At 43.9% G+C, this 15290-nt stretch overlaps 8 protein-coding genes across 8 annotated transcripts; 4 read left to right on the forward strand and 4 right to left on the reverse strand.

Annotated features, from left to right (window-relative positions):
• Window positions 1–424: 424 nt before the first annotated feature.
• Window positions 425–943, forward strand: PPT2 (LALA0S01e03532g1_1; the record flags this gene model as incomplete). The annotated part of the gene is made up of 1 exon (XM_022774251.1): window positions 425–943. The coding sequence occupies one exon, from the start codon at window positions 425–427 to the stop codon at window positions 941–943; it is 519 nt and encodes a 172-aa protein (XP_022626367.1).
• Window positions 944–1252: 309 nt separating this feature from the next.
• ABP140 (tRNA(Thr) (cytosine(32)-N(3))-methyltransferase) lies at window positions 1253–3017 on the forward strand (the record flags this gene model as incomplete). The annotated part of the gene is given in 2 exon segments (XM_022774252.2): window positions 1253–2005; window positions 2007–3017. Coding segments are annotated over 2 exon segments (1764 nt in total).
• An 85-nt stretch (window positions 3018–3102) lies between these two features.
• Window positions 3103–3996, reverse strand: ATG5 (LALA0S01e03576g1_1; the record flags this gene model as incomplete). The annotated part of the gene is made up of 1 exon (XM_022774253.1): window positions 3103–3996. The coding sequence occupies one exon, from the start codon at window positions 3994–3996 to the stop codon at window positions 3103–3105; it is 894 nt and encodes a 297-aa protein (XP_022626369.1).
• A 133-nt stretch (window positions 3997–4129) lies between these two features.
• Window positions 4130–5665, forward strand: LALA0_S01e03598g (LALA0S01e03598g1_1; the record flags this gene model as incomplete). The annotated part of the gene is made up of 1 exon (XM_022774255.1): window positions 4130–5665. One exon carries the CDS (start codon window positions 4130–4132, stop codon window positions 5663–5665), a length of 1536 nt encoding a protein of 511 aa, XP_022626370.1.
• Window positions 5666–5768: 103 nt separating this feature from the next.
• On the reverse strand, window positions 5769–8351 carry LALA0_S01e03620g (LALA0S01e03620g1_1; the record flags this gene model as incomplete). Its single annotated transcript, XM_022774256.1, has 1 exon — window positions 5769–8351. One exon carries the CDS (start codon window positions 8349–8351, stop codon window positions 5769–5771), a length of 2583 nt encoding a protein of 860 aa, XP_022626371.1.
• A 1734-nt stretch (window positions 8352–10085) lies between these two features.
• MET7 (LALA0S01e03642g1_1) lies at window positions 10086–11567 on the forward strand (the record flags this gene model as incomplete). The annotated part of the gene is made up of 1 exon (XM_022774257.1): window positions 10086–11567. One exon carries the CDS (start codon window positions 10086–10088, stop codon window positions 11565–11567), a length of 1482 nt encoding a protein of 493 aa, XP_022626372.1.
• Window positions 11568–11652: 85 nt separating this feature from the next.
• SSP2 (LALA0S01e03664g1_1) lies at window positions 11653–12885 on the reverse strand (the record flags this gene model as incomplete). The annotated part of the gene is made up of 1 exon (XM_022774258.1): window positions 11653–12885. One exon carries the CDS (start codon window positions 12883–12885, stop codon window positions 11653–11655), a length of 1233 nt encoding a protein of 410 aa, XP_022626373.1.
• Window positions 12886–13120: 235 nt separating this feature from the next.
• On the reverse strand, window positions 13121–15208 carry PUS7 (LALA0S01e03686g1_1; the record flags this gene model as incomplete). Its single annotated transcript, XM_022774259.1, has 1 exon — window positions 13121–15208. One exon carries the CDS (start codon window positions 15206–15208, stop codon window positions 13121–13123), a length of 2088 nt encoding a protein of 695 aa, XP_022626374.1.
• Window positions 15209–15290: the final 82 nt, after the last annotated feature.

Here is a 15290-nt window from a genome sequence, read left to right on the forward strand (position 1 = left end):
ACCTGAAAAACTGGACTAGTAACCGCCGTAAATCCAACATGAATCTAGCTGGATGACGCTTAAATGTCATGGCATCCCAGTCTGGCATATACCGTATTCCTTTAACTATAGGCCGTGTTCATCGTGTTGGACGTAAATATTTCAACTCAATAACCATCCTTTTCTGTAAATCTAACCAGTACATCACAGGCATCAGATCTCTGCAGTTTGAGCTCGAGTAGACTTCGTATTGCACTTCGTTGGTATCCTCACTCGATAGTATTGCAACAATTGTTACAACGCTCCCGTAGCAAAATAATTCTTCATTGATCTCAACAACCTATGGGTTTGATGAAATTGTTCATAATTCTTAGAAGCGAGAACAAGTAAGAAGTCCAAGCCAGAAAAGGCCTCAAGAAATGCAGTTTTTCGGTACAATCTATTGATGTCGACGTGTGGATTGAAACTCTCAACATTATTGCGAGGTTCTAGATCAAATGTTCTCGGTATAGGCACTGATATAGTGCATCTTCCAAGATTTGCCAAATTGATGGCTCGAGACGCATCCATCAAGGACATGCGTACAAATGAACGTGTTTTAAGTAAATTCATGCACACTGTTGAACTTTCGAAACTGCAGCGTATGCGTGAGGAAAGATATCAGGAAAAGGCGCTGGTTCAATTTGTCGCTGGCGTTTGGGCCACTAAAGAAGCCGTCTACAAAAGTCTATCTTCACGGTTGGATCACGACAAGACGGCTTTGCCACCTGCGAAGTACATTTACACACAGCTGTGTTACAAGACTAACGATTCAAATGGGTCTCCGAAAGTAGTGATCGATCCAAAGCTGGCCAATGTCTATCCAAATTTTAAACAAGACTTCATTGAAAAAACTGAATTTCTTTTGAGTCTTTCTCATGACGATAGTTACCTTGTAAGCTTTGTTTGTCATGTCAGCGTCTGATGAAAGGCTTCATTGCCGAAATTTCGCTACATGAGATTTTACTAAGACAATTCGAAAGCTTCAATCTAAAACCGGTCACCGTTCATTCGAAAGCTCAAACTTCTAATCGCGAAACAACACCAACGGCAGCTGGGTGGTATCAACTTTTGGCGTCAGTTTGGGAACTTGACCAGATCATCGCCATTCATGTGACTTGAGTTGAAAATTTTGAATGAAGAACACCTTCTATCCAGCCATCTTCACACGGTTAATACAGCGGAATAGCGATAGTTCTAGAACCTGACGGTATCAACCAGTGACACGATAGAAATGGGTGTTGCCGACTTGATTAAAAAGTTTGAAACGTTCAGTTCCCAGAAGCCTAGCTCAGAACAATCTGAAGCTGGGAAGAATGTGGAAGCACAGCGCTCTTCAAAGAACGAAGCTGACATCAAAACCGATGAAGTTGAAAGAACAATGACCACTTCAATTGAAGAAAAGAAGTCAGATGTTTCGAATAATGAGAGCACGGACAAATTGCAAAGCGCACTGGCAAAAGAAAACTCGACCAGGGAAGATAACTCGATTGAAAGCCATGAAGGGTCTGCCGTGAAAGAAAATGACTTGAATGAGCAAAATAAACCACAGCAGAGCGATCAGGAGACTAAGATAAAGCCTGTGGAAATTGAATCTGTTTCAGGGCCAAAAGGAGAATCCTCTGATAATTCTGAGTCTCTAGCCCTTGAAAAGCCATCTGAGGACGAAGCAGAGAGTTCTGAATCAGGCTCAAGAAAATTTGAACCAGAAATCATGGCTGGTTCTGAAGTGAAAGATCAATCAGAGGACTTAACACCTTCAAATAAGCCAGAGGAAGAAGAAGAACAAGAAGAACAGGAGACAGCTGACGACAGCCAATCTTCTCCGGAGCCTGCTGCAGAGGAGAGTAGAGAAGAAAGTGCTTCTAGTAAGAAAAACAAAAAAAAGAAGAACAGAAAGAAGAATAAGAAAGCTGCTGCCGCTGCAGAGGCCAACTCTGCATCTATGAACCCTGAACTTGTAGCCCAAGAAGCTTCTGATTCACTTAGGCCTCTCTAAATCCCCAACAGATAAACAAATTGAGATTCTCAGTGCAGAAGTTCAAGACGAGGCGGTTGAATCCGCCAAACATGAGGTCGAAGGCTCGAGAGAAACAACCCCCGACACACGCATCGGACGCGATGATCCTTTTCAGTTCGGGCGACGGCAACTCATCGAAGAATCCGATGTTTGGAATCACAATGCCTGGGACAATGTTGACTGGGGCGAAGAGCAGGTTCTACAAGCGGAGGAAAAAATCGCGGAGCAACATAAGTCTCCAGTCTCTGATTACGATAAGAATCTTTATAATTCCAACCCAGCACGGTACTGGGACATCTTCTACAAGAACAACAAGGAGAACTTCTTCAAAGACAGGAAATGGTTGCAGATAGAGTTCCCTTCATTATATGAGGCCACAAAAGCGGATGCAGGTCCCAAGACCATTTTCGAAATTGGCTGCGGTGCAGGTAATACAATGTTTCCTATACTCAGTGAAAACGAAAATGAGCATTTACGAATCATAGGAGCAGATTTCGCGCCCAAAGCCGTTGACCTGGTCAAGACCAGCAAGCATTTTGATGCTAGATATGCCCACGCCGCTGTGTGGGATCTTGCGAATCCCGAGCATGAGCTGCCCGATGGCGTCGAACCTCATTCGGTGGACATTGCGGTTATGGTATTTGTATTCAGCGCGCTATCTCCAGAGCAATGGTCTGATGCAATGGAGAACCTGCATATGATATTGAAGCCCGGTGGTCAAATACTTTTCCGGGATTATGGAAGGTACGATTTGGCCCAGGTCAGATTCAAGAAAAACAGACTGCTAGACGACAACTTCTACATTAGAGGTGATGGTACTCGCGTCTACTTCTTCACGGAGGACGAGCTCAGAGACATTTTCACTCAGAGATTCATCGAGAAGCAGATTGGTACAGACCGTAGGCTACTCGTGAACCGGAAAAGGCAAATAAAAATGTACCGCGTATGGCTGCAAGCGATGTTCGAAGTTCCATCGTGAAGTAACCTATTGATATTGTGTTTAGGTTCCAAGCATTGTATAAATTTTCAACTAGCATTTTTAAACAGAATAGAGAACTTGGCCACTAAGCTTCGTCATCGGTTTTCGCAAGGAGACAAAGCGAGATGTGCAGAAAACCATCGAAGCTAGCCAGCTGTTGATACAGTAGCCATAATTGGAGATCCAAGGGTACTATTATGCCTTGGATTACCGGCACTGCAAGATAAGGCGCGTTCCCATCGGGTGCGAACCACTCGGGAAACTCGCGGGAAAGTAGTTTCTTCAAAGTCAACTCCACTTCTCTTGTATTGTCGTAGGCATTGCACACCGGTTCCACCAGTCTTATTTCTGGGAGTGCCAAATGGATTCTGACAGGAACAGATTTCACATCATTTTTTGAGGGCAGGATTCTTTGTCTGATGTCAGTGAAGCCAGCGAAGCTCCTGCGAAGCACGCTTTCCCAGAACGACAGTGTATCGGGTTTTGAAAACGACATAACTAGCTTTGAATTCCCATTCATAACGAAACAGGCTTGTTTCCACTGGTGCATCCACAGTTCTCTGATCTGTTCGCTCCCGTTTCGTATGGGTATGAAACCCCGAGGAAGTTGCTTCCCATAACGTAGCATCAGTTTCCACACGTTGACGCTGTTTTCTTGAGACCCTGAAGCTCGATTTTGTGGATTAAGACCCGTGAACGAATCGTAAAGTGCACCTATAGGGAAGTTCCATGGGATACACACATTTTCCATTTCAAACCACCAGCCTTGGTAAAAATCTTTGACATTCACTCGAAGTTGCGGTTGCAGCTTCTGAATGATAAACGGCAGATACAACACCAGATACGAGTCTCTCGGTACTTGAACATTCACACATATCGTCGTTGTACGTTCTTTTTGGTCTGTCAAAACCAGCTCTGGATCCAGTTCTATCCTCAAATTGAGCGTTCCCGTCCACACTAGCCGCTGCTGTTCACTCATGGCACATCAGTAGCTTGCTTCACCAGCTTGTTTCTGATAAACATTTTAAAGATGGTCAAGAAGAGCAGCTCATCGCATCCTAAATTGATGATGCTCATCGCTAGTTCTTAAAAGTTCCAAGAGCATAACAAGGATGGACAAAGAAGACCTCGAAGAGATCGATAGCGCATCGAAACAGCTCTGGATCAACGAATCCGATGCTTATATAGACGTTGTGAAAAGACCCGATGAAACTACGTTGTTTTTTGGTATATTTTATCTCGATAAATGGCGCGACCATGACGTCAAACAAAAGCTTGAAATGACAAGAGCCCAGTTGACGGAGTTGATTGGTATCTGGAACCGCTCTTATCCGTGGGGAAACTTCGAAGGTATAGAAGTTGGCATAATTGAGAATTCGGACGAAAAACCGTTCTTATTCGGGTCGCTTTGCGTGGAACGTCATCAGGAAGCAGAAGAACGACTAGTTGTATGTCTTTTACAAAAGCTCTCTGAGCAATTAGATTCCAGCTTCTTCATCAAAACATGCACTTCAGAGGGCGAGTTTCTGTTGATGGAGTGTCACGACGTACTGCCGTCAGAATATCAGTATCCTATGGGCAACAATCGATTGTGGATACACCAGGGAAAGTTCAAGTTCATTCCTAGCGATTTGGCTCCACGCAGAGGGGTCAGAAAGCAGGAAGCGCTGCGTTTTCTAACCAACGAATACTTCAAACTTTCGGAGAATCCCAGCGTCACAGAACGGATCAAAAAAGTCACTGGACTGGCCTACTTTCCCGACTCTTACGTGGTTGATAATTTGGCTTCTTTGCCCTTGTGTCTGACCGATAAAGCGCTGGAATCAAAACTTCGCGAGAACCCGAAAGCTATAAGCTTGGCTCTTAACAACATTTACATGAACGGACAGGATACGAAAGAAACCGTAGATATCAGTAAACTAGCGGGAAATGAAAGCACAGTCGAATTTAAGGTCCTCATATCAAAGGCACAAGAAAAGTTCCTTGCTGGATTCTTGCGAGACTCGGGGATTGATTTGAACAGCGCTCGTTTACCTTCGATCACCGGCCAAATTATAGCAGCATCGCTGCAGGATCTAGTGCGCAATGACGAGTTGACATTAGATTCACCCAGTGGATCAACACCGGATATTCTGTCGAGTTTGAAGGCTAAGGGCCTTTTAAATGAAAATTACGTGACTTCTGGAGTTGACTTTGTAGGCGCATTGCGTCGCGACGACGAGATTACCAATGAGGACGCTATATCTCGCATGCAACGTCTCTTTTCCAACATTCGCATGGATATGGAATCTGGAAATGCCCAAGAGACAGATGAAGCAGACAACTCAAGCGATGATGACGACGACGACAACCTTGCAAATACAGAAGCCATGAACTATTTCCGAGACCAAAACGTAGACATTGACGAAGACGACTTTTTCGAGTACTTCGTCACCGAAGCGCTCAAATTGAAACAAAGCGACCTTGAGGAGCTTCGTCAGAAGGGAAATCCAGGCATAAACAGCTCACCGCCAAACCAAGAAGAAAGGGAAATGCTTCAAGAACTCGAGAGCTTATTCGGTCTAGGAACTAAAACCGATAGTGGTAAGTTCTCTGATAGTGTTCCAGCAGATCTTCTAGAAGCAAGAAACTCGGACCCACCCGCGTAATAAGATGTCATGACACAGTTAGATCACATCCAAAGTGAATAGTTCCCTCTAATTCTTGATTTATCTAAATAACGGTTATGAAGTATGAATTTTCAGGAGCTTATCAGTCTTCAAAAGAATTATCTTCATCATCAGCGATACCGAGAATGGAGTGTTCATCCTGGGCATCGCTAGCCCTGACTGCTGTTTCCGAGTGGCGATCTTCCAAAAAATTATTAGACCAAACGCCGCTGCTACCGCTTAATGACCGAGCCATATCAAATAACACCGGTCGGCGGTCTATTGGCGGTGTTTCTGGAAAAGAGTTTGTGGTTCCTGGAAGAGAGGACGGCTCTCGTGGTAAAACATGTTTTGCCTCGACAGGATCCCTTAAACCAGAAGCCTCAACCTGCACAACAGGTAATTCGACATTATCTTCTTCATCATCGAACGAGCTCTCCTCTTGGATAACGGACTGTGCAGCCGACGTATTTTTATTGAGGAGCTTTCTGCTGATGTTTCGTTTGGGAAGTCTCCCTCGTCTACCAACGGGTGATCTCCCTCTTTTAGCAAGCCATTGAGAACCAACACTCGTTCTCGGTACAGTGCTGTCAACATTGGAGTATGTATGCATAGCCCTCAAGTCCATTGTTTTGGGCGAAGAGGCAGTCGAAATTTCGTAGAATGAATCAGTCCTGGAACTTTTTTCTGACGCGCTAGAGGCACTCGACATGATACTCATAGACCCACGAACGTTGGCTCGCGAATGGAGAGAACTTGAATCGACGCTATCCAAATTCGGAGACAGTACAACACCATTTCCGTTTCTGGTTGTGTGAGAGCTCAGGGAACTGGCAGGCTTCGAGTTCGAAGCATTACCATCAGTTGAGTATTCTGAATTGTACGTGTCATTTGAAATCTCAGATTGCTGCGATAAAATCGAAACAGGTCCAGTTTTGGATATGTCATTCGTGCTGTCATCATAATTGGACTGACCATTTAATGCAATTGCTTTGTGATCTAGTTCGCTGTCAAAGTTGCCTATAGAATTTTGACGCGACATCTCGCTGGATGTATTGGACTTAAACTTTTTGAGACGGGGCTCTTCTATTCTTAGAATGTCGAACCCGTTATGTTCGTTTGAATTGGCTGGTGGCTGAGGTATGATATCGCCTTTTCCAGCATTTCCATTGTTTCCAGAAGGCGTGCGTGATCTTTGTGGACTGTTTTTCCGAGATTCAAATGAAATAGCATTGCGTTTCCTCTTATCTGCGAGACCACTGTTCGGGCTTATGGGCCGTTCATCGACTGCGATTGAAGGATGCTTCTTGCTTTTGAAGAAGCTGGTCATTTTGTGAAATAGGTTAGGTCTTTTGGAAGACTTCCCACTACTAGTTTGAGAAACAACTCCGTCCAGCGGTTCAACCTTTTTTGGCCCTTTTTGTTGCGCAACATGGGAGGGAGGTCGTATAGACGCTGTGTCGCTCTTCCTGCTCATAATTCTTTTTAGGGAAGTGGCCTTCCCAAATGTGTCACTTTTTTTCAATTCTTCAGTAGACCTTCGGCTAGGAGTTGCAGAATCGAACACCTTCTTTACTGACAAAACTGACCGACTTCTCCTGGGATGGCGTAAGTTTTCGCATCGCTTTTCTTTCTCCACGAGAAGAAACCACAACCCAGATAAGCTGTCGCACCTTTTCCTATTAACGGAGTGCTTGATAGCCTGTGTATCAAATCCGCTTTGTTTGAGTTTTTTCAAGAGCTTACGCTCCAGCTTAGAATGAAAATGTTTAGTACCATGACTTTGGCGTTTTAGGATTTTGTCAGTCTTGTCAAATATCTGAATCCCATACGGTTGAAGAAATGGATGCTGTAGAACCTGCGTCAAAGACGGCCTTTGATTTGGGTCTTTGTTTAAAAGGATCGAAATGAGATCTTCGCCTGCGTTGTCGACAAGATCGCGATTGTATCCCGGATTATCATTGACAATCTTAAGTTTTGTCCTCGTTTCGTCTTCCTCTTCAAACGGCATGGACCCGTGAATCAAAGTGTAAAGGATTATTCCTAGGGACCATATATCTGTTTTATAGCCTTCGTACGGCTTTCGTTCGATAAGTTCGGGTGCCATGTACACTGTAGTTCCACAGACAGTCTCCAATATACCCTTCGTGGCGCATTCGCGGGTGAAACCGAAGTCCGTAAGCTTTGCCTGACCCTTTTTGTCCAGTAGGATGTTTTCCAGTTTTAAGTCTCGATGCACACATTTCATGGAGTGCGCATAATATACTCCGCCCACGATCTGAGAAAAAAGTCGGGCACATTCAGCTAGAGGCAGATGTTTTTTGCTCAAAAGATAGTCATAAAGCTCTTTTCCGGGACAATATTCGAGAGCCATCCATACGTGATTTTCTGTCACGATAACCTCGTAAAGTTTGGTGATGTAGATGTAGTCAAACTGGCGATGGTAGAATACTTCTCTCACAACATTGGGGTCATTTTTAGAGCCCATTTTCAAAACTACCTTCTGGTGCGTCAGCCGATGACTAGCAAGGTACACTTTCCCAAAGCTTCCTTCGCCAACTACATTCAACAACTTGTAGTTTCCCACTTCTTGCAGTTCTCTTGAAGAAAATTCACCATAAAGCTTATTGTAAGACGCTGAAATGTTGGCCTTGAGCTTGTTTTGCTCAAGTTTCGAGGGGAACATGTTTGATCACAGGCTGCCTGCCGGACAATCCAATGAAACTCAGTTACGCGCCAAAATTGATAGTTTTGAGTACTGAAACTCTCTAAAATCCAGTAAAGCAGTCTTTGACAGTTCGATTGATGGTGAAAATGAGACTGCTAGATCAATATAGCCTTCGTTGGGTTCGAGTTGCAGTTGTTGAAACTTCAAGAGTCTGATCCGAATGAGTTGTGTGGTAATTTACACGCAGTCACGTGCATTGAAGAATCCATTAGTTTTTGGGAAAGATACTAAGTAAACGATTGTTCTGATATTTTACTGGGTACGACGATAGCAGGTTCTGCATTCTTAATGGAGTGTGTAAATTCTGGCGTGCTGTAACTGGTTTTTTCCAGGTCCAGATTTCTGTCTCTGCCGAGTTTTTACACAAATTATAGAGGAAGTTGTGTGACACATCAGAAGGTTGGCAAATGAGAAATTTGACGGATGGTAGAAATTCTGTAATAGTAGAAGCTCATTCCGATGATTTTCGTGAAATATCTGGTCTTTTCGCTTCTAAATTTACTAACAATTCGCTGGCTTTTTTTATTTGAGCTATATACAACTCTGCAATTGGAAAAACGGCACTTTGCAAGGCAAAAAAACGAAGATGATATTTGTTGAGGCATTTGATAAGCTCTGGCGGCCTTGGTGAATATGATGTCAGTCACTAAACCATTGTACTGCTAGCCTTCAGTCTCATACAAGCGGGGTCGTGGAAAAGCATTTTTAAATGATATGTGAGCTAAAAGTTTAAATTATGATGAATCGGATAATTTAGAGAGCACTATTAGGATCAATGTATATTGAAACATAGTTTTGATACTCATTTGCATTTTGTAGATGCCCGAAGTCGTAATCCACCTCCACCAAAATAGCAATGCCTTTTGAAACTCTCAACACGGAAATGCATATTATCTCGGAAAACTGCCGAGCCTAAGCAATTCTCGAAACTAGTGCTCTTCTCTTAGTCACATAATCGACCTAAAAAACCCCGTCAACGACCCGCTGGCGAAGCTTGTCACTTTTCACTAATTCCGTCGCTGTCATCAGTGACACGTGACTGGATGAGGCCTCGCTTACTGTATCTTTCTAATCTAAAGTTTATAACTGTATCACATTTATTAACAACTGACTCGACCTGTATCTTCTGCCATAATTCAAACATTCACTACAACTCATGGAACGCGAGATTAAAAACCTTTATGGTAGCCAAAAAGTTGTAATGTCACGTGATCAGTGTCAGCGACGTTTTCCCTTCCTAGCGACGTTGTTTGGGCAATCATGATTTTTGGCTATGGTGTTCCTACTTTTGTATGGCACTGGCTCGAAACCGTAGTGATATAGCGGTGTTACAAATAATCAAATTAGCTCGCCAGCGTTTGAACGTCAATCTATTCCTCGTTCACTGAGGTGTGAAGATATTAATAAAATTGCAAACCATATCATCGAAAACAGTATTTGAAAATTCGAAAATGACATCAGAAATCCAACTCATCCTAGTGTTTATCATGCTCTGACAGAACCTTGAATAACATGACCCCCATGGCCTTCCGAGCCTAGAATAAACGATATAAGGTATGTTTGTCGTATGATGTGATCCCTTATTGAAGCCATAGTTATTGATTGAACACACCTCAGCTATCAAAAACCGATCTACAAACTACCTGCCTTCAATTGCATGTTCACTTTCAAATCCTTTCTCTGTTCCATCATATGAGACTTAATTGGCCACTCAAAATGTCTGTCACCGTTTCAAGAACTTACAATGATGCTGTATCTGCCTTGAACTCATTACAATCTAACTACGCCAACATCATGGCTATCAGAGCCTCTGGAGATCGTAAAAATCAGATGAATATTTGGGAAATGCAAGAATGGTGCCGAAGAATTGGGTACGATACTAGCGAATTTGACAAGCTTAACATTATCCACATCACCGGAACCAAGGGGAAAGGGTCAACAGCTGCTTTCACGCAATCACTTCTGCAACAATATGGCAACAAAATTCACAAGATTGGGCTATACACATCTCCCCATTTAAAATCGGTGCGTGAAAGAATTCAAATTAGTGGTAAACCCATTTGTGAGGAGAAATTCTCTCGCTATTTTTTTGACATCTGGGACAGACTAGACAAGACTTCGTCATCACTAGACAAATTCCCACACATGACTCCTGGAAGCAAGCCGGGCTACTTTAAGTATTTGACTCTTCTTTCGTTCCACGTTTTCGTGCAAGAAGGCTGTGATTCGTGCATTTACGAAGTAGGTGTGGGTGGAGAATACGACAGCACTAACATTATCAAGACCCCAACTGCTTGTGGTGTTTCTTTGCTTGGAATTGATCACACATATATGCTTGGTGACACAATCGAGGAAATTGCTTGGAACAAGGGCGGAATTTTCAAAAACAATGTTCCGGCTTTCACGATTGACGTGCAACCTGCCGCCGGTTTGAAAGTTCTTGAAGAACGAGCTCACGAGCGAAATGTCGATCTCCAGCAGGTGCCTGTTTTTAAAGAGGTGAAAAACTTGAAGTTGGGTCTGGCAGGCGATTTCCAAGTTCTGAACGCTTCATTAGCTGTCGCTTTGGCATCTCAACATCTCACTAAGCTCGGAATATTTTCTGCGCCTTTAGCATTGGAAAAAGACACTACCCTTCCGCAAGAATTTAAAAATGGACTGGCATCCGCTGAGTGGAAAGGCCGTTGTCAGACAATACAAGATGGAAAGATAACGTGGCTCATCGACGGCGCTCATACCAAAGACAGTATTGTGGCAGCGACTGGATGGTTCAAGTCTCGAGTCGTAAATACCAAGAACAAGAAAATTCTTCTCTTCAACCAGCAAACTAGGGATGCAGCTGCATTGATTACCACCTTGAGGAGCTGCTTGACTCCAGAAGTGAAGTTTGATCGCATCATTTTCACTACCAATGTTACATGGAAATCTGGTGAGTACAGTGCCGATCTAGTTTCAATGAATACTTCCAAAGAGCAAGTCGATAGACTTGAGGTCCAGAAGGCTCTCCGCCACACCTGGCTTAATCTGGAGCCTAACGCTCAAATAGACGTCGTGGCAAACATTGAAACAGCCTGCAACATTGTTAAGAGGTACGAGGAGCCGATCGAAGTTTTTGTGACAGGGTCTCTACATCTCGTTGGTGGCCTGCTTGTTGTTTTCGATGGCGACAAATGATTATAGACTATTGTTTTATTAGGCGTTTTGTATTTAAACTTAGGAATCGCTAAAGCACATCTCAACTCGATTGGTCTCTGTAGATTCAGATCTTCATATAGCAAGGTCTTTCTGTGATGTCGCGACCATAATTTATTGACCACTCCCTGTGGTACTTCCTGTTCATGTACGTGCTTGGATTCTCATAGCTTGCTATGACATTCATTGCAGATTGAACGTCAAAATAGCTGATAGAAACACAAAGTTTACGTGATATCATTGGTGTAACCTCGGCTATTCTTCCAAACTCGGCAAAATCTCGCTTGAGCTCGCCAATATCAAACTCGCACAATTTTTTTGAGGACATTTGGCGGGAGCGTAGGTGTTCTTTGTGACCTGTCTTCTTGACAATTATACACCGGCGTGGTGCATTCTCGATGGTATTAGCACCAGCGCCAAGTCCGAGCAGTTGATCTTTTTGTGCTTCGAGCTTCCCGTTTAACTGATAAGTCTTGAAAGGCGAGACCCACTCGGGCTTCAAAATGTGTCCGTTAATGTGCAAGTGTTCAGACTGACCATGAAGCATAAATCTTTGCGCACTCTCATCCGAAACAAATTGAAATCGTATTGCTTTGATGACCGACTGGTCTTCCGGATCGTTAAAGACATCAATTTGTTCAAGCGGGCCGCCAGTGATTTGAGAAAGCAAACTTCCAAGACCACAATCATTCGGTAAATTGCAGAGCTGTAAAACCCTCCCAGTTTCAAGTGTCCGAAGGTCAGTCATTGCGGGTCCAACCTCGAAATTGCAGGCATCAGAAACACTTGCGTCATGAAAAGTCCGTTCTCGAGATGCCTTAAAACCAGCGGCATCGCACGATATCAAATTAGTGCGATCCGCTAAAGTATACTGTTTTTTCTTTGTGCTTCCACCGTTATTCAATGGTTGATCTGCCAGTGACTCAATTGAAATGGAGTAATTTTGTCTCTTCTGGGGTAGGCGATTCCCAACTTTGATCATCGTACCGGTTAGAGGATAATTTCTTGGTGAGCCAGAAATTTTAACCCGGTGTTGATGTGATCCATTGACAGACAGATCCTCTTTTGTTTGAAGTTCACCACTTTTAAAGTAATTTCTTGCCAATCTTTTGAGCCCAAAAAGATCATGAGCTTCTTGCCTCCACCTCGATGCTGAGGCTGTTCCAAGGGGATTAACAGATCCCACCATCGATGAAACAGACACCAATTTGGCTGGTCTGGCCCTAATGCTCCCCTCATCACTACACGGCTTTTGTACATACACTGTGCAGTCGGTCAACGTTGATTTCCGTGGCGCCATTAATATAGTTATTTGAGTAATAGATTCCTTCTTCTCCTGAAGTTTGAAATATCCTTTGGGTTTTTGGTAGCCCCAGGAATGAGTTTGTGGAGTCCGTCTTCTTACACTTTGTCCTTCGCTTTCAACACTGACGTCAGATTCTCGAGCCGTGCCATTTTGTGAAAAAGTGATCTGAGATGACAGCGAAGACGCCTAGCACAGTGCCGAGATACCGCACTAGTTTCGTAGCGATTATTCACGATCTCACAGCACACATATCACCACGACGAGAAGATTCTACCTTCATGAGTTCACGCAGAAGCATTGTAGCGTATGCAGAAACTCCTAGCTTGAAAGTTAATATCACGGCGATGCTGTCGCCGCCCTTATCCTCGGGGAACCGGTTCAGCTTGTCTTTCATGTACCTTTGGTGGTTTTCCTTTCCCTTCTGATTATTCAATATCTCCAGATCCGTGTTCACAAGTTGCTGAGTAGGCGACGAATAATGCAGTATTTTGTATTCAAGGTTGGTAGGTTTATGAATCACATTCCTGTAAGACCCAGCAAGAGAAAAATCACGAGCCTTGCGTCTCATATCAAAAGGATCTAGCTTGTCCTTTGACATCACATTCACGTACAGCTCGCGCAACGTTTCGTTGCCAGGGTAGACAACGTCAAAACCTGGAGTTGGTAACACCACATCTTCGATGTTGTATTTGCCGGCATCCACTTCATCCTGAGTGACTGGTCTCGCTCTCACAAATTGAGCTTCCCGCAAATCTTCCGCAAAATCCTCATCTTCCTCATTGGTATCCGCGTTTGCGCCCTCCTTAGCATCTTCTGACGTTCCAGTAGCACTTGAGTCTAGTACCAAATCTCCAGCAACAATTTTCAATCCAAACAGCTCTATACGCTTGCTTGCCACAGCATTCCAGATGTAGCTCTGATAAGCATGCGCATACATAGTTCTCAAGTTCCTGGGAATCTTATTGATGGCCTGGAAATAATCGAGATTAGTTGAGCCATTTCTTTGTTGTTCAGCGAAATTGTTCAAAATAGCATTTTCTGCAACGCATTGGCGTGGCATCTTCTGGAGAGCAGCTTCCGCATCCTGAGTATCGGACCAGATTTTTCTTGCCTCTTTTGAGACAGGCAAAACGTTTTCCTGCTCAGCTAGAATTAAGTCAGCCACTGTCTTCCAATCCCCTAGCAAGATCCACTTGCCGATTTCGTGAGTGGAAACACTGAAGGTTCCAAAGCGCTGCATCCCGTAATAGTTGATGAAGCCGTTGTTTCTGATAGAGGAACAGCTTTCCTCCAAGATTTTCTCTAAAGGTAAGCCAGCGTCTGGTGCAATTTCCACGTCCCTTATCGCAATGGTAAATTCGTTTCCTTGCAAGTCGCCGAGGCTGAGAGACTGATCTTCAAAATTGAAGCCGCCTAACGTTACGCCTTTCAATACTCTGTTCAAGGCGTTCAATCTCTCGACACCAATCTTCGAAACGGACATACGCTGGCACGTTATAGCTCTGCGATCTTTTGTTCCAGCGTATCTGATCAATCTGGTGGGAACTCTCAAGTATCTTGCAAGGATATTTGCAACATCCATAGTGTCTTTGTTCTCTTTATAGGTAGTGAAGTGAACAAAATCCTTCGTTGGACCATATCCCCAATTTTCCACCCCATTGGCATCCCTGTTGCGGTCAATCAGATCCTTGCGGCTAACACGCGATTTCCGAGTCGCAAGTGCGATATGGAAAGTGTTTTCTGGCGATGTGACAGATTCGAGCTGATTGTTGAAAGCAGCACGGAGAAGCTGGTGGAGTTGCGTACGTTCCGCCTTGTCCTCGAACCTTTTAGTAGTTTCCATCTTGGTCACATTTCTGTAGACTTCTTCAATCTTAGCCACATCTGATTCACCAAGGACTTCAACAAGCTTGGCTCTCAACTCGGCGTCTACTTGAAATGATTTGCGCTTCTCTAATTCGGCTTTTTCCTCCTCGGCTTCCTCAGACTTTGTTTTCTTGGGTGGTTTGGGCATCTTGAATCCCTTGTCTGTCAGATGCACGACAGAGCCTTGCTTGTCGATCTCATTAACCAAGAAGTCCGTGTATCTCTGTTTGATCTGGCCTGAAAACCCTGGAAGTTCTGGAGTCAAGAACCATGTAATTCCTACGTCGCTCTCCGTGATCCCATCAGAACTTGGAGCATTGCTCTGCTCTTTGGGCTCGAGCTTTGACTTCTTATCCTGGTGCTCATCTCTCGAAGACTCTGGGGAGTCAACTGGAACGCTGTTTTCACCGGAAAAGTCTCTATCACGCTTCCTGTCCTCCAATTCCGACATGGTACACTTTCAATGAGTTCTTGAAGCGTCTTTGGCTGAGTTTAAGCTCTTTCCTTTGAATTTCGATCTGTTCGATGAGATG

This window comes from Lachancea lanzarotensis, scaffold LALA0S01 (genome assembly GCF_000938715.1).
Source record: "Lachancea lanzarotensis genome assembly LALA0, scaffold LALA0S01, whole genome shotgun sequence".
In the NCBI taxonomy this organism is placed as follows: domain Eukaryota; kingdom Fungi; phylum Ascomycota; class Saccharomycetes; order Saccharomycetales; family Saccharomycetaceae; genus Lachancea; species Lachancea lanzarotensis.